General features: G+C 38.4%; 1 protein-coding gene across 5 annotated transcripts in view; it reads left to right on the top strand.

Annotated features, from left to right (window-relative positions):
* ZNF462 (zinc finger protein 462) overlaps positions 1-17695 on the top strand; it is a 59966-nt gene extending 42271 nt beyond the window's left edge. For 2 of the 5 annotated variants that reach the window (XM_072153583.1, XM_072153593.1), the window contains exons 5-13: positions 1214-1503; positions 1970-2088; positions 4293-4472; positions 8414-8681; positions 10466-10620; positions 12837-13060; positions 13931-14039; positions 15791-15902; positions 16792-17695. In XM_072153583.1, the coding sequence (XP_072009684.1) occupies positions 1214-1503; positions 1970-2088; positions 4293-4472; positions 8414-8681; positions 10466-10620; positions 12837-13060; positions 13931-14039; positions 15791-15902; positions 16792-16957 (1623 nt within the window). In that variant the 3' untranslated portion in view covers positions 16958-17695. The remainder of the gene's footprint in view (positions 1-1213; positions 1504-1969; positions 2089-4292; positions 4473-8413; positions 8682-10465; positions 10621-12836; positions 13061-13930; positions 14040-15790; positions 15903-16791) is intronic. The other 3 variants (XM_072153612.1, XM_072153604.1, XM_072153620.1) reach the window with 3 other exon arrangements.
* Positions 17696-24064: the final 6369 nt, after the last annotated feature.

Genomic DNA, 24064 nt, shown 5'->3' with positions numbered 1-24064 from the left:
CATTACAGCAAAAAAATGTTTAAACTCCAATTGTCACTGGGGCCAAAAATTTTTTTGTCTGGATCTACAATTATAAAATATACAGTTTCGACTTACATACAAATTCAACTTAAGAACAAACCTCCGGACCCTATCTTGTACGTAACCTGGGGACTGCCTGTACTTTATAAATGATTATACTGCATGTTTATTTACATTTAAAATTGAAGGTTTAAATGTTTTTCAAATCTACAAAACACTACAGTATATTAACATTGAAATGGCTTGGCATTTCAAGGGGTAGTGCCATAAAAGAAACATACATTCTATAAGATGCACTTCAGTAAACATTCAGTCCCTTGTTTTATGGAATAGTGAGGGTCCGAGCAGTTGAACCCCCAATAATCAGATCCTTTGTCTTTTGTTGGACAACACCTTTAACGAAAACCAAACACGTGGATTCAGTGGTTTTAACCCAGGCATACTTACATGCTGGTGTATGTCTCCTTTCTTTATTTTTCATGAAAAGGACTTTTAATAATATGTATATGAGCCTCAGAGGCTCATGTCCCAGCTCCCTGACAGAGGGAGGAGGCAAGCATAAGCACCAATGGAGCCAGAAAGTGCATCTGTGGCATACACAGGAGCCTGTAAATACAAGTAAAATCACTTGAGATAGTTCTTAGTGTGAATAGTGGTCTATCAAGCAAGGCTCTCCATCCTCACCGCTTAACAATTGCTCAGTCAAAAAAGACCATCCATATTACATTTCTCCATTTTTGATATAAATATTTCTTGAACATACAAAAAAGGCACATCACCATTTTTCCGCTAGATATGCTATAGTCCATATACTGATTCAATCCATGTAAGAGCCATGAAGAATTAGCACGGATTGAACCAATATATGGACTATGCATATCTAGCTGGAAAATGGTGATGTACATGTGCCTTTCTTATATGTTCAAGAAATATTTATATCAAAAATGGAGAAATGTAATATGGATGGTCTTTTTTGATTGAGCAAACACAGGAGCCCCTGAGGCATATTTTTAAAAGTCCTATTTCACGACAACTGACCTATTAACAGCTATATTCAGAATGGATCCTGTTTCAGGGGGCACACGCCAGCATGTAGGTATTCTTCCTTTAATATAAAATATCTGTAGTAATTAAATAAATGTATGACAAAGGCTGTATGATTATATATGTATTATGCTCTTTATTAAAAAAGGATAACACAACCCAAGATGATGGTAAAGATCCTCAAGAGAAGCCTCTTGATTCCAGCACAGTGGCAGGAGAAGGTGGCTCTGAAGAAGAACTAAAATCCATATCAATACCTATACCCATTCCAAAACGCTCCAGACCAGGGGGCTATCCTTGTAAACAGTGTGATCGAGTTTTAATGTCAATGCAGGGTCTGAGATCCCATGAGAGAAGTCACTTGGCACTTGCTCTGTTTGCTAAAGAAGGCAAATACAACTGCCAGTTTTGCTCTTTTGTTTCTGCCTTTAGGCACAAGTAAGTATAAAAATATTTGCCTTTTAATTTTTATATGCATATTTATTTTCCTTACTGCTTTATGCCTATCAATGCACATATCATATGATAGGGATTCTAAAATCAAAGTTTTAAAGCATTCTGTCTTAAGTTTTTTTATTTATAATGAAACAAGCTTTAGTATTTGCACATGTATTTATGAAGTGTTTTGCTGGACATTTGTGTCGCAGTTGCACTTTAGACAACAGTGCCCCTACAGAGGCTGGGTAGGGCTTAGCGTTAGCGCTTCACAAGAATTCTGTCGCAAAAGCAGGAAGCAAAATACCATAAAAAGAGGTTCAACTGTGTTACATCCTGAAAACAGATCAGATTTACTAAGAGATTATCTAGCACTAACTGCACATTAGTGAGACAAACTGCACAGTTTGCACCAGTTTTTATATATTTGGGCCAGTGTGTGTTATGCTTCTTCACTTTTTTATTTTAGTCTTGATCGTCATATACAAGATCACCATGGACATAGCAAACCATTCAGATGCAAGCATTGTCCTTTTAAATCTTCCTACAAAGGACGATTGAAAACGCACATTTTGAAAGCACATGGAGGTAAGTGATTGCACTGTCATACTGCACAAGCCAAGGAAACTATCCAACATGTGCCTTACTATTACGTCCTGCTTTTGTCTCTGCCTTTCAGATGCAGCATGCTCAGTGGATTACATAACACAGTGCAATACAGTTGTATTGCACTGTTTTAGCTCAATATGTGCTTGAATAAGAGATTAGTTCATCACTTGTTCAAGCCAACCTGTTAAAAAAGAGAGTAAAAACAAAAAGTTTAAAAACATTTATTAATAACGTTTTTTAATACTGTGAAGGAAACCGTGACCTTCCGGACACCTGAAGGGTACGCAAGGTCACTCGGTTATCCTTTTATAGACACTCTCAGAACGCACAGGTTCTGAGAGGTGCAGGAAGTAATTTAAAGTTATCCACACAACTTCAGGATATGGCACAACAATAAATCACAGCCCTGTACGGTAGGAGCTGCCACCAGTTCTCCTTTAATATAAGCCCAGTCTGTAACAGGATTATATAGGGTGAGGAACCAACCCTGCAGCATGTATATATGTGAGACTCGGGCGTGGGGATTCGTGGATCGAGATACAAGAGCAACACAGGTTACATTTTATAATGAATTGCCTTAAGGACACACTAGACAAAACAATATATACAGTTGGGATATATACACGGTTACACAGAGTACAAATTACAAGGTAGCACTACAAGTAACAGTAGTTCAATACGTTAGTTACCTTGTGTGTGGCTAATGGAACCTGATAGTCCACACCTTAAGATCCTTCTCTGCTCTTGGTGGTAAAATGGTTCCCAGACAAAGACAAGGCACATTTTAGAGATGCTTGAATATATCAGATGAAGCCCACTCAAAAGGAGGGTTCATGGGTCCCTCCTACCTGGTACTACAACCATAGCCCTAGAGAAGACATAGCTTTTCAAGGGCAAGTTGTAGGTTCATGGTTCTGGTATCATTGGATCCGGGTGAATCCCTGGATCACATTGATACCAAACCTGGCCTATTTGGTCATTTCCTATCCAGAGATATTGATGTCTCTGGAACAGAGTATTCTAGAATCCAGGAAATTGGATTATTATGATCTCTTGATCTCTTGAGATAGACCATAATTCATAACTGTCCCTATTCAACTTAGTGGTTTTGGAGTTTATATGGCTATTTGTTTGAGACTTGGGGGTGGGGGTTGGAGTTTACTGCAGAGGTCTTTGGAGCAAGGACACATGCTGGGTGAACGTAAACAGCCTAGCTCAATTAGGCCATTTAGGATGGAGGAAGGTGGGGGGACTTGAGTACTAAAAGGCCTCCCCTCCCCCTGTCACATTTATCACAAATAATAATAGTTCATAAAGTGAAAATCCCCTAAACACCAACATTTCTCATACACATCTAATAAAACCTACAAAATCACCAATAAAACCCCCCACATATTGTTTTTGTCACATCCGTAACAATTTGTATAATAAATTGGAAACATTATTGGTCTACGAATGCTGTAAAGACAAAAACCTGAAAAACTTGCCAAAATCTTAATTATTCATCAAATACCTTCACCAAAAAGTGGTAAAAAAAAAGTTATGTGCGCCAAAATGGTACCACAGAAAAGAAACACTCGTGATGCACTAAAACAAATAAGATTTTTTTTTTTAGTTTTTTTCAGTAAAATTGGAAAAATATATAAAAAAATAAATTAAAAAAAACTTCAAATGAGCTATCATCGTAATCGCAGTGATCCATAGGATAAAGATAACATATTATTTTTATATACGGTGAACTGCAGCAAATATTTTTACACCAGAATTGATGTTTTCTTTTCCTACATACATTCAAGAGTTAATAAAATGTAATCAATAATTGAAAATAAAATATTTAAGTTCATCTAATATCGAACAAATAAGCCCTTTTGTGTACAAATTGCCAAAAAAATAAAGATTGTATAGCCATTAAAAAAAGACAATGCATAATCTGCTGTGAATGGCGTAGCTTCCCTTCAATGCCCTGGCGTGTGCCCATACAGCAGTTACCACCACATATGGGGTATTGTTATACACGGTAGAGACTGGGTATCAAATATTATGGAGCATTTTGGTGTCAGGAAGGTGCAAAATGGCTGTATATATATATTGTAGTTTAAGCACATTTATTTTAAGAAAATGCTATTGTAGAAATATATGCAGCTGATTTAAAATCATACTTAATATTCTTGCTTTCTTTTTAGGTGAACATGGCTACAAATGCTCATTTTGCTCAGTAACAACAATGACAATCAGCCAGTTAAAGGATCACTCATTAAAAGTTCATGGAAAAGCACTTACATTGCCAAAATTACGCAGTCTGCCTCCTAATGGGCCACGTGCTAAGCAAAGCTCACGGATTGGAAAGGAACCTAGACTACTTGGTAAGGATAACAATAATTATCAATGTCCCACATTTATTAAAGGGGTTGCAGCAATTTGTACTGACAAGAACATGCAAACTGCTTGCACATAAATTTATAGAGAGTTTGCGCCAGTATTGGCGATAGATAAAAGGGGCGTTTCAATGCAGAGTCAGACCGCGTGGCTCTTTGTGCAAGCATAGCAACATTATATAACATGGCATATAGCCTACTCTTAGTGAGTACCTGTTATTACCACTGATGCTGTTTTAGCAAATACTTGTATTTCTTATATCTAAACAAACAAAGCATATTTTCTAATAACATGGTCACTTCCTTTGTTATTCCTTTTTATAAAAGTATGAGTCAGTCAATTAGTCAAATATGCACCACCAGCTGAGGTATTATCTCTGCACAGTTTAATTGTTATTTTTTGGGTAATATAGGTATTTACTAAAACATGTCTTGAGTGGTGACAGGTACTCTTTAACCGTTTTACATGTATGGTAAAAACCTTAAAGGGGTTTGCCCATGAAAGAAAGTTCTCAAATTATAACCCACTAGTGATGTTTACACAATAAAGATCATTTTTACAATTTTACTCAGTTTTATTGCTGTGTTAGGTCCTATCAAAGAGAGATCACACAGATCAGAGATGATGAGATCCATGAGATGAATATAACGCACAATGACACCCTTCTAACTCAGCTTTAACACATTGGCCCCTGCCACACTTACGTTGCAGATCACGTCAGAGTTTGATCAGGGTGCGATCAGGGTTTGGTCAGTGAAAAACGCACATTTTGCATCAGAGTGCAATCAGTTTTCAGTCAGAGTTTGTTCAGTGTCTCAGTTTTTCATGCACGTTTTTGATGCAATTTCAATGCATTTTCTGCGCGTGAAATGGACTCAGGACTGAGCTCTATCTTTTCTATGGCAATTGATACGTGAAAAACGCATTGCACTTGCAAGTGTCTCAGAGTGCAATGCGTTTTTGATGCATCTCCATAGACTTGTATGGTGCATTTTTCATGCGCGTGACTTGCAAAAGTAGAGCATGTCGAAATTTAAACGCACGTTAAAAAAATGCGCGTGTGTGCGTGAAAAGAAATGCAAGTCTGAAAAGACCCATTGGTTACAATGGGTCAGAGTGCAATGCAAGTTCTGCGCGTCAAAAGCACGCGCAGAAAACGCGCGTGAAAAAACGCAAGTGTGGAAGGGGCCATAGTGAGCTCTGCTACATGCCTCCTTCCCCTGCCATAAAGATCTTATCTTGCCTGTAGCTTGTAGAGGAAGTCTGTGCACACTGCTTAAAGGGGTTATCCGGGTTTTAAATTTTTTTATGGCTGGGCTGGGGAGGGCTATTTAAACATAATAAACATGTACTTACCTCCTCCGGGGCTGCCGATGTCCCGCGCCGCGGCCCGTCTTCTCCGTGCGCCAGTTTCGGTACAAGGGCGCTCAGGGAGCTTCCGGCCGGATGCTCCCATGCGCACCATCTCCCAGCGCTTACAACGCTGAGAGATAGGGACGGATGGGAGGAGCCGTCCACATCGCGGACCGGAAGCTCCCTGTGCGCGGCTTCCGTGCCCCTGTTTGTTTACGGGGGCACGGATCGAAGTGACCGCGGCGCGGGACATCAGCGGTAAGTCCATGTTTATTATGTTTAACTAGCCCTCCCCAGCCCGGCCATAAAAAAAATTTTAAACCTGGATAACCCCTTTAAAGTGTCTGGAAGGAAGTGTCTGCGAGTGTCTATGTGTGAGCTTGTCTTGTAATGGAAGGGAAGGGGAAGAGCTCACACTGCATCCTTTACAAAGTTTGTGCATTGGCTTATACCTCTTCATACAGAGTGGGTTTTATACAGAAAAAATGCCGTTAATACCCCTGAATGTCTGCATTGCCACTTTTTTGCCATTTTGCCACCCATATAAATTTTATTAAAACTTGATCATAAGGTAGTACAGTTCCCAAAATGGTATCAATGAAAAATTCAGCTACTCCCACAAAAACGAGACCTTACACAGCTTCATACAAGCTTTTTTTTCCAAAAATAAAATATTTTTGAAGTTGTTGAAAAGTAAGAAAGCTATATCAAAAGTGGTTAAGTAATTTAGATTGCACAGTGAAAGCTGTTATGTTTTTCAGCTTCCTAGCAGATCGCATGGATAGTAAATGGAGCACCTAGAAAGCACAATTTGTTTAGCAGAAAACAAGCCCTCCTACAGCTCTGTAAAGTTAAAAATAAAGAGTTTATGGCTTTGGAAGGTGAGGAGTACAATAAACAGAAATGCAAATACGGAATATGGCTGTTTTCATAAAGATAAAGGACATCTACCACCAGAATACTTAAGCTTCTTTTAGCTTCTTATACTCTTATTTGTACAAAACCAAGGCTTTAAAAATTATGCAAATGATCCTTAGGGGCTGCGGGCTCTATAGATGTTAATGCGTGGAGCTGTTCAGACTCATTTGCATAATTTGTAAAACTTTTTTTGTAAAAAAACAGAGAATAAGAAGCTAAAATAAGAACAGTTCCTGGCAGAGGGGGCACACGCCAGTATGTCAGTGTGCTTGGTTTACAATCCTTCATCATGGTGGTATAGTGCACCCTGACCTTTGCAACCATTTTCTGCACTCAAAATAAATAAAAAGGAATAAGACACAACATAAATGGATTTATCTGAAAAGCATGTGTACATTCTAATGCTTGATATTTCTCTTTTACCATAAATTATACAAAACTTTTTACCGTTCTAGTGAAAGCTTTTTCTTTATCTCTGTAAGCATCCTGAGCAAACAGCTTTTTTTATGTAAGTCAGATCTAAAAGATTACAACAGAAGATTGCAAATAACTGCAATAAAGGAAGTCCTGGCAAGGAAATAGTGTGGTAATACATGTTTGCTGGGTTTGCTGGCATGTGAAAACTTGACTGTAAACTCAACTGGAAACTATATTGGTTTAGCCAAGAGTGGAATCAATGACATCAGACTTTTCTTATAGATAGTCCTTAGATACAAATGTCCCAGTTACCTTATATACTTGAGTACAAGTCGACCCGAGTATAAGCCAGGGTCCCTAATAACTGGGAAAAGTTATTGACTCAAGTATAGGCCTAAGGTTGGAAATGCATTGCTAACAGCCTCCCCCAGTAATGAAATGCCCCATCCAGCCAGCCCCTCAGTTATAAATTGCCCCATGAAGCCAGCCCCCCATTACTGGTGAAACGACCCCTGCAGCTGTATAAAAAAATAAAATAACATACTCACCTTCCGGCGCTCCCAGATGCTTCTTGCGGCTCCTCGATGCTCCACGCTGCTCCTCTTCTTTCTTCTTTTTGCATGTAGCAGCGGGCACGACAGCGGGCGGACAAGCATGTTCTCTGCTTGCTGGCTCACACAATGATGTCATCAGCATCATAGAGTGGGCCGCTGTTATACGCAAAGAGAAGAAAGAAGCTTTTTATACACTGGTGTATAAGCCGAGTTGGGATTTTAAAGTTACAATTGAAACACTTGGAAATAGAAACCTGTATTTAAAAATCTCATTTTTTAAAACAAAATTTTAAGAGTAAATATCTCTGATTCTATGAAGCATCAATACACAACGTATATATCATATTAAAGGGCAGATTTTTGTTTAATATGAACCAGAATGGTGTTTCTAGATGCCAGGGTTCAGGAGATATAGCTGATTGAAGTTGTTCACTGTTTTCACACAGGGCATGTGCAAATAGGACATAAATACCCATATGGCAGTTGTGAAGGGGTTAATAACATTTGAAATGAGCAGCATCTTATTAGCCATTACTTCATGTCAATGTCCTGGAGAATCAAGTTGCTTGGGGTTCGCTTGTATATTTGATTTTATCTTTGACTTTGGCTGTTTGGTAACTTTTAATGCATTTGTGCTGGTCGTTCTCCTAGTTAATCTTTGCCCTTTTTCAACTTGTAATTCCCAGAATCCTTCTATTCTGAGCCTCCAGATGTTCAGCAACAGCTCAATCATTACCAGTCAGCTGCCCAAGCCAGAAATAACAGCAACAATAGCCCTGCTCCTCTTCCTGTGGCCAATATAGCCCCTGAGATAAAGGAAGAACTTATCCTCAACTGTGAATTTTGTGACTTTTCTTCTGGCTACATTCAGAGCATTCGTCGTCACTATCGAGACAAACATGGGGGAAAGAAGCTGTTTAAGTGCAAAGAATGCTCTTTCTATACATCCTTCAAGTAAGATAAAGATAGTTATTCAGAGAGTTTTTACTTATTTCTTTACAGATATTGTAGAGTCTAAGGGTGATGCCACACATGGCGTTTTTGGTCCATTTTCAAGCATATGTTTTTTTACGTCTGTTTAAAAACGGATGCGTTTTTATAAACGCATCCATTTTTGACCGTTTTTTTCCGAATTATCTTAATAGATAAACAGGTTGTAAGCAGCCAAACGCATGGTAAATGGTCAAAAACGCCATGTGTGGCATCACCCTAAAGGTTTATTCTCATGAGGCAGATCTGCATCAGTTTCTCAGACTGAAAAATCATTTGCATTCATGAAATTAGTCCACTAGGTAGGTAGTAGTATGATACGCAGCGCATGGTGAGAATGCGAACTTGAGAGAACCTGGTGTGCATTGTCTTCATTTTTTGTCTAGTGAAACTTCTTTAGGTTAAGGCCACATAGGGTAGAATGGGTTCCTTGCATGGGTTCCTTGCCACAGATTTAAGGCTCATACGGACAGGCGTTTTTTACATCAGTATACAATACAGATGAATATCACATGTCGTAATGTTTTCCGGATACAGCTGTCTGAATGTTCCAAAGTTTCTAGCAGGGACATTTTTTGCTTGTTAAATCTAACCCATGGTGTTCCTTGTGAATTTCTGGAGCTTCTTTACCAGTTGGGGATGCATCACTGTATAGTCTGATGCTGTCAAGACTGTACATGGGCAAAACATTAACCGGTAATTGATGGAATCACAGGCTTATCATGACAAAGTTTGGTTTATTGGCTGTAGCATAATTCCCCTGTTGGGACTATTGAAGTATCTATCTATCTAAACATTAAACCCACATAGAATGTTTCAGTGCTTCAGATATTTAATTAAATTAACGGAATTTTAACATTAAAATTCAACACTTTAAAGGACATCTACCACCAGGATGAAGGATTGTAAACCGAGTACACTGACATACTAGTGTGTGCCCCTCTGGCAGGATCTGCTCTTCTTTAAGCTTCCTATGCCCTTGTTTTAAGTAAAAATACTTTAAAAATAATGCAAATGAGCCTAGGGGCTCCAGGCTACATTATGGAGTCTGAAGCCCCTCGGGCTCATTTGCATAATCCTTTTAAAAAAATGCAAACCCTAAGAAAAGAAGAGCAGATCATAGCAGAGGGGACACACACCAGTACATCAGTGTACCTGGCTTACAATCCTTGATCCTGGTGGTAGAATAACTTTAAGGCTCCTTTTACACACACATGTAGATGGTGGTCGTTTGCTAGCCGTACAAATGGCAGCTAGCATGTGGCTTCCATAGAAACGAATTAAGCACACATATGTCACCGTACCCGTCGCCAGAAAAAAGGTAGAGCATGCATTATGTTTTGCCTTATGCACGGCCCAGCTGCATGGCTTCCTATGGAGAAGGGATGAGGAGCACCTACCCCTCTGCCTCTCCAGACAAAGGTATGCTATGCTTGGGCCCTGGAGTAGCACACGCGCATGAAAGGGGCCGAAAGCCATCTGCACACAAATGTGTTCAGCCCATGGAAACAGACCTATTTGCTGGTCCAATCCTACATTGTGCGAATAAACACACTGCACAGGACAGGAGTACTTGCATCATTCAGAAATAGTATTCAAGGACTCCCTGTCTGGTGGCCAACTGCAGCACCAATACTGTGACAGTTCTTAAACTGAACTTATTCACCATCCAAGTGGATACTGCTTGTAAGTTAAAGTGTATGTAGAAGATTTAGCTACTACTAAATATTTTGATATTGTTTTCACAGATCTGCTTTCACTATGCATGTTGAAGCTGGCCATTCATCTATTCCTCAGGAAGGACCTAAAGACCTTCAGTGTCCTCTCTGTCTGTATCATACCAAATATAAACACAATATGATAGATCATATCGTCCTTCATAGAGGTAAATTATTTCACAGAGGTAAAAAAAACCAAAACAGAGGTCCCAACTATTTTTTTTGCCAACCCCAATTCTCTCCATCCTTTAGTATGCATTGTTCCATTCATCTAGATGTAGCTGTAATTTTTCTCTAGACTAAACTTTATATGACTATATATGATTTAATAGGACTATGAAGACTATACTTTCTCAGGCAGTCATTGGCAGTATTTTCAGCTTTCCACTGATGAGCAGTGCCAGGCTTTTCCAGCAATCGCTCTGACAGTAGAGAGCATAATTAGCATAGGTTCAAGGTACTTTCAGCACCCAGTCCCACATTTTTGTTGTCTGTGTGATACCCATTAATTCAACAGATAACATGCGGACAAATCTGTCTTTATGGGCTCATACTCGCGCCTGTGGTTTCCATGGCCTAGGGGGTGAGCCAACTGCAGAGAAGCTTGACTTAGTGCAGGTCCTATCGCAGTCCTTGTTTGTGGCCATTGGCACCGATGACACATGTGCCACAAACAGCGGACAATGGATCTGTTATTTGCCGCCCAGAAAGCATGCATGTTTGGGAGTAAAGCACGCCCAACTTTGGATATTACTATACCTATCTATATCTACCTATCTATACTATATCTATTTTAAAACGTTACTTGTTTTCATCAGTAGGCAGAACTTGTCTGTATAATTAATTTTTTTAGGTTGAAGTTTCTTACAAGATTATAGTCAGTAAAATGTAAAACTCAAATAGGAATTACTGAAGTTTGTAGGACATACATACTTTGGTGTATACCAAATATTAAGAGAAAAGTAGATGATTGTAGAGTGCTGTGAAATACGCTTTTAGTCATGTGCTATGTTTGTGGCACTACTGCTGTGTTTGCAATGTTAATTCGTTGCAGCTCTATCAGAGGTTTGGCCTCTTGTTTTCCATTAGTAGGAAAGAAGTACAGAGCAGAAAGAAACAAGTTATAAATCCATGAAACCTTGTATAATACAACCTATAATTTCACTAAAGCAAGGGCATTCACGGAAAGGGTTTTACTTTTGGACCATTCCTGTAGCTAGTGGATAGTTACATATTTACCTGCTGTTTGTAAAAAACAGTAATTATTTAATTCTTTACAAAAAAAACTCTGTTATTCCCTACCAAATAAGTGACCCCTCTCTGATGTACATATGTGCTTATAGATATATGAACAGGCACTATCATCACAAATCAGACTGTGTAATGGGGCTTTCTGCTTTGCCATGACATCGGTTTTTGTTTCTTAAAGGGGTATTACAGGAATCAGTATAATTCATCTACAAAAGAGTCAGTAAAATATAACCTCACATGCAATTAGTTGTTAATTAAAATTTTAATCTCCTTAGCAGAAAAATGCTGTGCACATACACTGTAATGAAGAATTATAATGCTACTGGCCCTTTAATCAGTCCATTGATTTCCTTCGTGAGGAACAGACACAGGAAAGAAGATGGCCACTGGTCACATGTCCACATCACATGCCATGCACCTGCCTGGGCAGGTCATGTGATCACCACTATGTTTGGCTGTAGTTGGTTGCTTGCACTGCACCCAGTATGGCCAGTGTTGTGGTGAGATCCCAGTAAGGCAATGTGCCATGATGGCAGTTACACATCATTACTATGGTAACAGAGCAGGACAGTCTGTTACATCATCACTGGGAGCAGAGCATAAGAGAGACGAGGAGTTACTGAGAACTAAAGGATCAAGGGACTTGTAGTTTCCAGTGTCGGCCATCTTAGTTATAACTTCACCTAATTTAGAGAGGCCACAAAATTTAGTGAATCATAAAATCAAACTATTAAAGTTCCATTTTGTAACTAATGACATTGAGTTTTGTTATATTCATTTATTTATAGCATTGTGGGTTTTTGTATCAGACGTTCATGTTCCCGGAATACCCCTTTAACATTCACAACATCCTTTTATATCAGCAATTGTATGTTTTCAATTACCTTGTTACTGCCTTGGCATTTTCTTGCCATTTCCAGAATTTACTTAAAGTAGGATAATATCAGTAGTGTTGCAAAATAGCATGAAAACATTGAGATCATTGATACATAGTGTAGCACTAAATATTTAGCCACAATAATGTATTGCATTGTATTAAATAAAAGCCTGTGTACAATAGAACTTGCATGAATATTGATGTGTAAATGTTTTGTACTTTTTGTATTGTGTTGTATGTAGCGCCAATGTCGTCTTTATGTCTTCATTTCAGAAGAGAGAGTCGTTCCTATAGAAGTCTGCCGTTCCAAGCTATCAAAGCAACTGCAGGGTGTTGTGTTTCGATGTGATAAATGCACTTTTACCTGCTCAAGTGATGAAAGTCTGCAGCAGCACATAGAAAAGCATAATGAACTGAAGCCCTACAAATGTCAGTTGTGCTACTACGAAACCAAACTAAATGAAGAATTAGATAGACATCTAAGAGAAGAGCACAAAGTAAGCAGGTTCCTGGAGACACTAAACCTAATTTTCTGTGTTTTGCAGCAACTTATTAAATACATTATGTGTTCAGGTTTCTCTTTTACAGAGACAAAAAAATATGAAAGTGTAGTTTGATACAAGAAAAATATGGGAAAAAAAGGATTTATATCATATCTCCCAACTTTTGGGTCACAGAAAGAGGGACAAAAAGTCCCTCCCCCATTCCCTAAACCATGCCAATTCCCCCACCCCCAAACATAGTAAAATATTGTCCTTAATGGCCCCCACATAGTATAATTTCCTCTTCCTGTGGCAAACCCCCTATGGAACCAAATAATAAACAACAATGCAACTGAGCAACATATAATGCCTGCTTTTTAATTTTATTCTCCTTTTACCTTTGTTTCCCCACTTTTATTGGGGCCTTCTGTCCTCCATCTCCTTCATATAGTGGCCCTCTACTGTGGCATCTTCTCTGTCATACTGTGGCCCCCTCCTCTAATACTGTAGGCCCGAATTGCTCTCTACTTCAGGTCCGTTTAAATTACACGGGGGTCCAGGAGGAAACAAATAAAAGACTTTTTTGTAGTAGGTTGATCTGGAATCCGTCATGGTGGAGGGAACACTGTGTAAGTTCTTACGTTGCAACCACTTTATGAACCGAGCCTAACAATTTATATTTTCCATTCAATAGGTCGGACAACACAATGGACTCTGAATGAAAGAGCAGACATTTAAATGAATTATTATCCAAATCTGAAATTAATTGTTGCTAAAATCTGAACATATTGTTTTCAACCCCAGTATGTAGACTACGTGTTTCCTTTCACTGACAGAAAGATTGTGAAAAGGATTAACATTTACATTTTGGTCACTGTGTTACAGGTATGCCGTAACTTTGAACTCGTTGGATTGGTTAATTTGGATCAACTGGAGCAGATGAAAGATAAAAGTGAGTCTTCAGGCAGTGATGAAGAAGAAACTAAGACTGGAGGTTGGTGGCTCTTGAACTCCATTGTTAGCTGTATTCTTTGTAATACTCTATAGTAGTTAAGGGAAAAGCATTCTTTGGGCATCACTAAGAGGCATAGGTCATCCTGTAGTCTGCCCTAGTTGCTGTGTGAGTTAGAAATGCTTTTGCTTGAGAAGTTTTTAGTTTGAGAAGTTATGAGAAGTTTTTGTCTGCTAGAAAAGTGAAAATTAAGGCAGAAGCTATAAAAGATCACTAATACATACTGTAAAGTTATATGATTAGTACACTTTGCCTAGGAGTTCCATTCCACCTGTTGCATTATGCCATTGGTTACATAGGAACACAATTTAGTGTAATCACTTTTATTATAGTAATATTTGTTTATATCGTACCAACATATTCTGTAGAGCTTTACATAACAAAGGAGCAAAATGATATTTTAATTAAACATTGGGCCAATGCAGAGGCCACCAACACCATTTACAAAGGAATGAATACACAGATCTCCAGGGCTGTAATTTAACACTGTCTGGAGCTATGTATGGTCAAAACCTGTTGGTAGACGCCATTTAATTCCAGTTACATCAAGTCATTGCATATGGCCAGATTATATTGTGGAAAAATAAATGTGTATTATTTTTTAAATATTTTATAATAACATATCGAAAATAAGATTTGGGAACCCTTCTGTGCATTTAACTCTATGAGAACCGTTTACCAAAAGTATTTGATGTGAACTGAGGCCTAGAAAGGAGTATGATGTAAGATCTTCTTTTCTGTATGGCTGTATTTTGAGCTATCTTTCTGGTCCTCAGCCGTGTCATGTGGCCAACACTCTGACTCTTCAGTTGACGGAATCTCAGTTTCTTCATTTGTGTAATATTCATATTGAGGCAAACATAGAAATTAAGATGCTGACTTCATGTCCATAGATAAGACCATGTCAATTGGCACAGCTGAGAAACAAAATGGAGTGAATAGCTCACAAACGCTGCTGCCCTTACCTTCAGCTGAAATCCATAAAACAGTTTTCCAGCATTAGGCTTCTTTAGAGGCCTGAGTTTGTCAAAATTTACAACTTGTACTTGGTCCTCCCCATTTGGTCTGATTCCATCACTGGTGGTCCTTGTTTGTATCTGCCGGCTTGGCAGTGATGTCATGTCAACATTTCCCCTACAGTCTAAGGCCTCATCCACATGAGTATGTGTGCAAGAAACGTGTGCATAAAAACAAGTCTCAAAGAGGGGAAGTTTGCAGCCAGTTTAGGCTATGTTCACACCTTCCATGTCCATAGGTGCTGGGCAGCTGCTTAACTGGGCAGGATTAGGACAGTTCATAATAACACTGTTGTTTTTTCAGCTAGCACAGGCCACTATTTATGGCCTCATACAGTTGTGGCTGTACACTGTTGAGGCAACTTTAATGTTGAGCACAGCCCTGATATTTATTTTTACACCACCTGGACAACCACTTTAAACTTTCAAATTTACTATAAATTTTTTTTAAAAAGGACTTTACAGTACACAATCGGTTGTGGCACCATGTAGGCAAAACTTCAGAAGGAGCCAGAGAGGACCTTGGCTACAGTGTAGTATTGTCCCATTATTAAGATTGCCATGATCAGTATGAGACAGCATATCCCAGCTGGAAAATCTCTTTAATGAATATTCAACATGAATGTGATCCATTTCATTTAAAACATATCAATAATGGCCATCGCTAATATAAAACATGCTGAACTTTCTGTTTTTTTTATTATGTCACTCCTGCAGAATTGTCTGATATCAAGGTTACTGTTCAGGAGAAACGGTTTCCGTGCGAATTCTGTGGGAGGACATTTACGCTCAACACTGAATGGGAGCGGCATGTTTTAAGACATGGCATGTAAGTCAGATATTAGGGCACACTGAAGATGTACTTGATGGACTATGAATCCCTGCATGTCACATGTGTGATACTGTATGTAGCTGTTAATTGTATGATAGCTGTCAGAATACATTGCAGGTCTCCCAAATGCTTTGGATCCTCTCACCTACAAGGGAGGCTGTTGTATTATGGTTTCAGCTTCTTGGTGGATGATGAAAAATAATAGTATTAAATATTAGTATCAAATTTAAGGGAAACAGGAGTTTGTTGAAATGAGGCCTAATGAAAAATGTTTTTTTCAGAATTTTGATCTTGATGATCTGCTCATATGATAGGTCATCAATATCAGAGTGGTGGAGGCCCAAGGCCCAGAAACTTACTAATATAAAATTTGTGGAAAACCCCCAAAACCATGCACACCTCCTTTATTATTTACCTTTCCTGGAGTCATACAGTAGAGACGATTAGAAAAAGACTTAAACCCACCCAATCTGACTTGTGTAAGAAGGTATGTCAATACACGCAGGTCTATAATCCAAAATATACAGTATAAACTTCTAGTTCTCTTCTTACAGGCTGCTGGCTTCTGGGAGCGGGTTTAGGACATGATCAGATTGATGAATTTTCTGGGTTTCCCCAAGCCAGAGTCTTATGCAATGTAGTTGGCATATGTCTCCTTATTCTACATTACACATAAAGAATTCTTCCTTTTAACGTGCACAGTGAAGATGAATGACTGTTTTACTACCTAGTGTCTTGGACTATGACAATGTTGTAGATAGTGACTGGACCAAGTAACACAGGTGATTTCAAGTGGTGCATGAAATCTTTTGAAAAACTACAGAAAACATGTAATGTATTATTTTAGACATTTCTATGCTTTTCTGATGAACCCCTTTACTTACAGGACTGTTACTGGAAACCAAACGGAAAGCATGGGCATCAGGATCCCAAAAGAAAAACTTGAGGACAACTATAGCAAAATGAAACATATTGCTGAAAGAACAATAGATACTTCCCAACAAACAAGAACCTCATGTTTTAAAAATTTTTTGGTGACCAAAAAAGAATAAACTCTTTTTGGAGATACGACAAGGACTTGAATGAACACTGATAGGACTAGTTCAAGTACACAAAAAGCTGCTTTTAGGACTTACAATATCTGTTTTTTTTCCAAACACTGGTACTCTAGCAGGTGTATGTATATATGTAACCTTCATTTATTTAAACAAGGAACTGAGTTGCTTGAAGAAATCACTACACCTTTTGTTTGTCAATACTTTTTTATTGCAGGACTAATAAAAGAACTGACATAAAACTCTGACCCAGAACATTCTGGAAGGAATGACTAATATAGAAAATATTACCATTTTTGGGACATCTTTTTAATACCAACTTTCAGTACTATTGAAACAGTTGTAGAGACAATACAAAGTGTTACAGTTATCTTAGTTTACTGCAACGGTCACCAAAATTCTTAGTACCTCACGAAGGGGAATTCTTCGCATTTACCCACACTGTTTTTCCTGGTGGATGAATGTCAACGAGGATAATGGAGAACAAAAATAATTGAATGCGTGCAAATAGTCAAGATGTCCTTCTTGATAATCTTTTCACAAGCTTTGTCTTAAATACTGTGACTATTTTTTGTTTTTATATGTAAAATATGAACTGAAAAAAAAGTGAAACCATTAGGGATCTGTTTGTGAAATATCACTTTTTTATGTAACATTAGGATATTCCGGTCTGCTCCCGTGCAGACTAGACATTTCTGTTCAATAAATAATAAAGACAGCACAATTCTCTACCAACCAGTTAGAACTCTTGAATTCCTGTGCTGTAATCTGCCGTTTTCTATGAATTCTCAGCCATTTCTACAAGTTTACCCCGTGCTATAACTTATTCTCTGTAGTTGTCAAGTACATTTCCCACCTTTATTTTCATGTCCTTCATCTCAAAAAAATAATTTTTGTATTCTTGCTGATAAGATACCAAAAATTAAATTGCCACCCTAAAACAAAGATTCTTCAGCCTACTTATCTATTACATATACACCTTAATGGAAACAACTTATCCGAAGCAATCTGTCAATACTATGGTCAATCTTTTTTGTGTAAAGTGTAGATTTATTTCCCATGTAATATAAGTTGCACTTTTTCTTAGACATTTTTGAAGCTTTGTTTTTTTTAGATTTTTATTGTTATTATACTTCCAATTAGATGAATAATATTCATCCAACTGTTCATTGAAACTTACTCTTGGATTGCTGTAATATTTCCCCTACCTCATTCCTTATTCATTTCTGGTTCACCCTGCTGGAAAACTTGCTAAAATAAATTTTATGTTTAGAAGTTTGGCAAAAAACATTATATGAGTAAAAATATATAATGCATCATTTTTAAGCCGACTTTCAAACTGAATCATTTATACTTGAGAGCCACAAATACACTGTGCTTACTAAGAAAATGATGTTTTTGTAAGTCATGTACAAAAAACAAGTGGTATTACAACGATCGAGGTGATTCTAGAGGTTTTTCACATATTTAAAAAAAAACAATAAGTTTAGTTTGCACTTGCTTTGAGAAATATGCATCTTACTGTGACTTTAGGAAACCTCTTGGCTGCAAGACAACATTTCTATTGAGGCAGCTGGGGCCTTATCAAAGCAGGACACATCTGACGACAAAGGTCATCTCACAACTGGACACTTTTACGAGCAGTGTAATGTTGTCCTAGTTGCATGGGAAAGTCCTGCTTCTAGGCCCTAGGTCCTGCTTCTGTCCAGTCCCCAGCAGTACTTTTAGTAATACTACAATGCAGCAAAGTTTCAAGCAGCAATTTCTACATAAGTTGTTCTGGTATGAATTTCATTTCAGCACTGAAACTTGCAACATGTTAATTGGCCTTTTTCACTCCTGTTGTACTAATGGAGAAATTACCAAAAATGAATTGTGATGTTTGTTAATCACTAGTTATTTTTTAAGCAACATGTAAATATTGTAATCCATTGCAGTGGATAGTTTATAGTATGATCCTTAACTTCAAATGGGTTCAGAATTTAGGCTTCTGAAATTGAATAATCTCAAATGTTATAACAAACTTTGAATTTATGAGTAGGAAATGCAAATAGTAATTAGTAGAAGTAATTACAGGCATTCCCCTACTTAAGGACACCCGACTTACAGACGACCCCTACTTAAAGACGGACCCCTCTGCCCCCTGTGACCTCCAGTGAAGCTCTCAAAATGCTTTACTATAGTCCCAGACTGCAATGATCAAATGTATCAGATTTATTCATAATCCCTGGTCCAATTACATCAAAAAATTTTGAAACTCCAATTGTCACTGGGGAAAATACAATTATAAAATATACAGTTTCAACGTACATACAAATTCAACTTAAGAACACACCTATGGACCCTATCTTGTATGTAACCTGGGGACTGCCTGTACAAGAAACGTTGTAATACATCTTATCAGAACAATGTTCTGCCATCTCCATCTTACTTTGGTTCTTATCCCCCTCCTAATCTGCTTTTCACTTCATATCTTCAAAATCCTATGTTGATTGCAAGGAGGACAGAAGCTCACTGAGGGGTTAGATTACTTGAAATCTCTATATGTAGGGGGTAGAAGACATTAGTAAAACCTACCCAACAGCTTAGAGTAGATTTCAAAGGAGACTGCACAGGGGAATGCTCTTAGAGAATAAAGACTGCAAGTCACATCCCGGACTACTGATTTCAGCAAAATTTATTGAAAGATGAGGTAGAAGACTGTGGGGAGATGTATCAGAAGAAATGAAAAGCTTCAGGATTGAAAGCCAAAAGCAGGGGTGGATACAGAACACAGAGGACATGCAAATATCCCATTTACTGCTCATCTCTGTTTTGGATCAACTCCTGTTTGTTTTTGGCTTTAGCAATACTGATGGATTATTGACCGTTTGAAAGAGGACACTGAAAAGAAGGGCAAAATGATCAGTGATGTCATTGAAAAATCACTCCCTCTGCACTCTTTTGGGGGGTTTCTATATGTATCAGCGTTTAACAGAACAGGTTCTGTCGTAATCTATGGAATCATCTGATGTCAGTGTAAAAAGAGTGTACTCTTTGATGTTATAGTGGGATTTTGGCCCTCAGCTCGGTCCTTTCGAGCTGGCACAGATGTTATCTTATCAGGTTGCGTTCCCGCTTTGCTTATTTGGTGAAGATGGCCTCTGTAAGTGCACATGGAATTGAAGAGTGACGCGATTCTAAGAGTAGCGGCTGTCATGTGCGTGTCATACTAAAACACAGCATTGTTTGAAGACCAAACCATGCTCACTATGCATATTTGAGCATGGCACAACGTTCTACAACACGCCACAGGCTCTGTTTTTTAACATGATTTGACATGATTGGATTCGGGCTGAATCAATTTTTCTTCAATAAATTCGGCGAATCGGGTCGAATCGAATTTCAACAAATTTGCCCATCTCTAATCACAATATATACAATTGGATAAAGAATAAATATAAAGTCTGTTCCATAGATTTGTGATCCCTTCCTACAAATAATTTAAATTCTAACTATCTAAGCGTTTGTGTAATCACTTGAGTTTCCATAGTCTAAAGCAGTGGTTCTCAACCTGTGGGTCGTGACCCCGGCAGGGGTCGAATGACCAAAACATAGGGGTCGCCTAAAGCCTTCGGCACCACGATTTTATTGCGTTGTTAGCGAGAATCCAATACTCTTGTACATGGCTTGGGGTCACAGCAACATGAGGAACTGTATTGAGGGGTCACAGCATTACAAAGGTTGAGAACCACTGGTCTAAAGTATGAAAAGCATAGTCATATTAAACATTTTAACATCTAGGTTACATATTTTATGCTTTTTTTGTCTTGTTTCAGTAGTAATGAAAGTTTTGATTATATAAGCTTTGTGAAATAGAAAAGTATATTATAGCATCATACAAGTGACAAAATTATCTCACTTCCCTAAAACACATAAGCAATTGTTCCAAGACCCGCCCTCTGGCTTTTGCAAAAGGCACATGTGGCCACACCCTGTGAAGGGGAGTACCTTCAGAAAACCGCAAGGCATGAAGTTCTTAGGGGGTCATTTTAAGATTAAATTAACCAACTGCAGAGAAGGGTCTCCTGAATCTTCATAAGTAACGTAAAAGAGAAATACTTTCTAAATTATGCATATTGGAGTAATAATAATATCATTTTTTACTATGACTGTAACTTTATAGTTCCCCCATTGCCAGCAGAATCTCATGTTTCCTGACAATATTGTAGGTAGAATTAAAAGAAAAGACTAGAAATAAAAATAAAATCACTTCACATTTAGAAATACATAATACATTCATACAAATTCAAACCATATAGCTGCTTTGCTAATCTATTGTTCACACCTGTCAGCACATTCTTGTGCACAAATAATTCTCTTTATTCATCATTTGTTTTAGTAATGGGAAGTCATATGTACATCAAAATAATAATCTCAGGAGTATATATAAGAAATAGTTTTCTCAAATCTAATATAATTAAAGGTTTGCTAACTCTTTCTATCCAAAACAACATTTATATTTATTTTTGTGCCTCAAAGCTAGTATCCTTTTTGTGCGCAATTACAGTATTTCTATATTTATATCTATATTTCCGTGTTCATGACTGTAAAATATGAAAAAGACTGAACAGGTATGGCTTTTGTAGAACGTTGTAAGAAGAAAGCCTCTTCAAGGCTTAAAGGGGTTTTCCCACAAAGCAAAGTTAGGCCCTATCCATGGGATAAGGCCTAACTTGCTGATCAGTGGAGGTCTTAGTGCTGAAACCCCTGCAGATGGCGAAAACGAGTGGTCCGACAAACTAATGGAGCAGACAGCTGCGCATTACTCTTCTTCTCCATTAATCTCCCGTCAACTCCATAGAGATTAATGGAGCAGAACGGTCATGCACGTCATGCATGTCCGTCTGCTCCATTAATCTGAGGTGCAGTGAGGATGCCGTCGGACCCACTGAGACCCCCACTGATCAGCAAGTTAGTCCCTATCCTGTGCAGATTTGCAACTGAACAAATCACAAGACATGTAAAGCAATGGTCTGAACTTAGACTAGATGTTATACTGCTCCAGATACATACAGTGCCTGAAGCTGGCAAATAAATCTTTTGCGCTGTTAGACTGCATTTGGACCTTGTATAAGTTTGTCTACTCCTATGCATTGTATTACAAATGTAGCACAGTGTTATAACTTAGGCCGTGACCACTTTAACCTAAGCCAATTTGTGCACATCTAAAAAAAAAAAAAAACTAAATAATACACTGCATATATTTGATAAACATCCTGTTTAAAAAGGCTTGGACAAAACCACTGATGGGCCCGACACCTGTAGACAAAAAGTGTAAATGTGCTGGGAGGAGTGGGCAAAGTCAGTGTGTAAAAGAAGTTTGGGGAGGGGTACGGTGTTTTACGGTGCAGGAGCAATAGGCACATGTGTAAATGTAGCAGGAAGGGGGGGGGAGGTGTGGTGAGTGGGCACAGTCAGCGTGTATATGTAGTGTAAATGTACAGGGGGAGTAGGCAGACTATGAAAATCTACTGGTGGGCACAGTGTGTAAATGTACTTTGGGCTGGGGCACAATTGTGTAAATGTACTTAGGAGAGGAAAGCACAGTGTGTCAATGTACTGGGGCACAGTATATACATGTATTGGCTGTGGAGGTGGTATATATTTACTGGGGGGACGCAGTAGATAAAATAATAGGGAAACTGTATGTTATGTGAAAAATGGGGGAGGGGATCTAATTAAGCCCTTAACGCTCTGCGCCGTAGCTCTATAGCACAGAGGTGCGGGGGCTGTATGAAGAGGGTTTCATACAGGTGGGATTTGTTACATATTGCAGCAAACCCCCACAGCTAATAACTGCGTCAGTGCTTGCACCAATCATGGCTATTAACCCTTCCAATGCCGCCGGCAAAGCATTGTAAGCCAGTGGCTCATTGTAATGAATCCTATGCAAAAACGCCATATACTGCAATACAGTAATATTGCAGTATATGGTAGGAACAATCGGACCATCTAGGGCAGTGATGGCGAACCTTTTAGAGACAGAGTGCCCAAACTACATCCAAAATCCACTTATTTATTGTGAAGTGCCAGCATGGAATTTTAAGCAGTAACTTATTGCTACAAGTTCCTCCACATCTTTCAATCGTATCGGCCCCCTGAGGCCACCAATACAGTTGAAATAAGAAGGGCAATTTCAGACTATAATTGTAGCTTCTCTCCAGGGTCTCTCTGTACAGGAAGAATGGTGGGCCCAGTAGGAGGACCTCCAAAGATAATGCAGTTCTGTCAAAACCTTGTCACAGTTCCCGCAGTTCAAAATGTCCAATGAAGTGTAACTTTAAAATAGCGCTGAGAACAGTATCTCTGAAGTTGCCTGCTATTGCAGGAAGATTCAGTGTTTGGTGAACTATGTCCTAGGCCGATGGCCTGAGTGCCTACAGAAAGGGCTCCGAGTGCCACCTCTGGCACCCGTGCCATAGGTTCGCCACCACTGATCTAGGGTTAAAGTACACTAGATGGTCTAAGAAATAGTGAAAAAAAAAGTTTTAAAAAAAGTTTAAAAAATGTATAAAATATTTAAAAATTCCACCCCCCCCTTTCTCTAGAACAGATATAAAACATAATAAACAGTAAAAATAACAAACACATCAGGTATTGCTGCATCCCAAAATGCCCAATCTATTAAAATATAATAAGTTATTCCTGGTCTTGAATCCCGCAATAGCATTTAAATGTCCGATACTTTACTTTTGCAACATATAAACATTTTTATAAAATATCATAAGGACGTGCAGTACCCAAAATGGTAGCAAAGAAAATGTCAGCTCATCTTGCAAAAAATGACACCTCACACAGCCCATACACACAAGTATGAAAAAGGTACATGGCATGGAATATTAAATACCATCTCTACGATTTGTTATGAAGAAAATAAGCCAACAAAAATAGGAACAAAAAAAGAAGGGATGCCTTAGATGGGGGACCAGGACACAAGTTCCTAAAATCCCCAAGGTATAGACCAATGAAAGAACGACAGAAACAGGCACAATCTTAGTGTATATTCAGTGTAGCAGGTGACAAAGGTGGATATATGGAGACTTTGAAATAAATGAGTGCAGC

Source organism: Engystomops pustulosus, chromosome 1, assembly GCF_040894005.1.
Source record: "Engystomops pustulosus chromosome 1, aEngPut4.maternal, whole genome shotgun sequence".
Classification (NCBI taxonomy): domain Eukaryota; kingdom Metazoa; phylum Chordata; class Amphibia; order Anura; family Leptodactylidae; genus Engystomops; species Engystomops pustulosus.
This window is presented reverse-complemented; position numbering and strand designations above follow the sequence as displayed.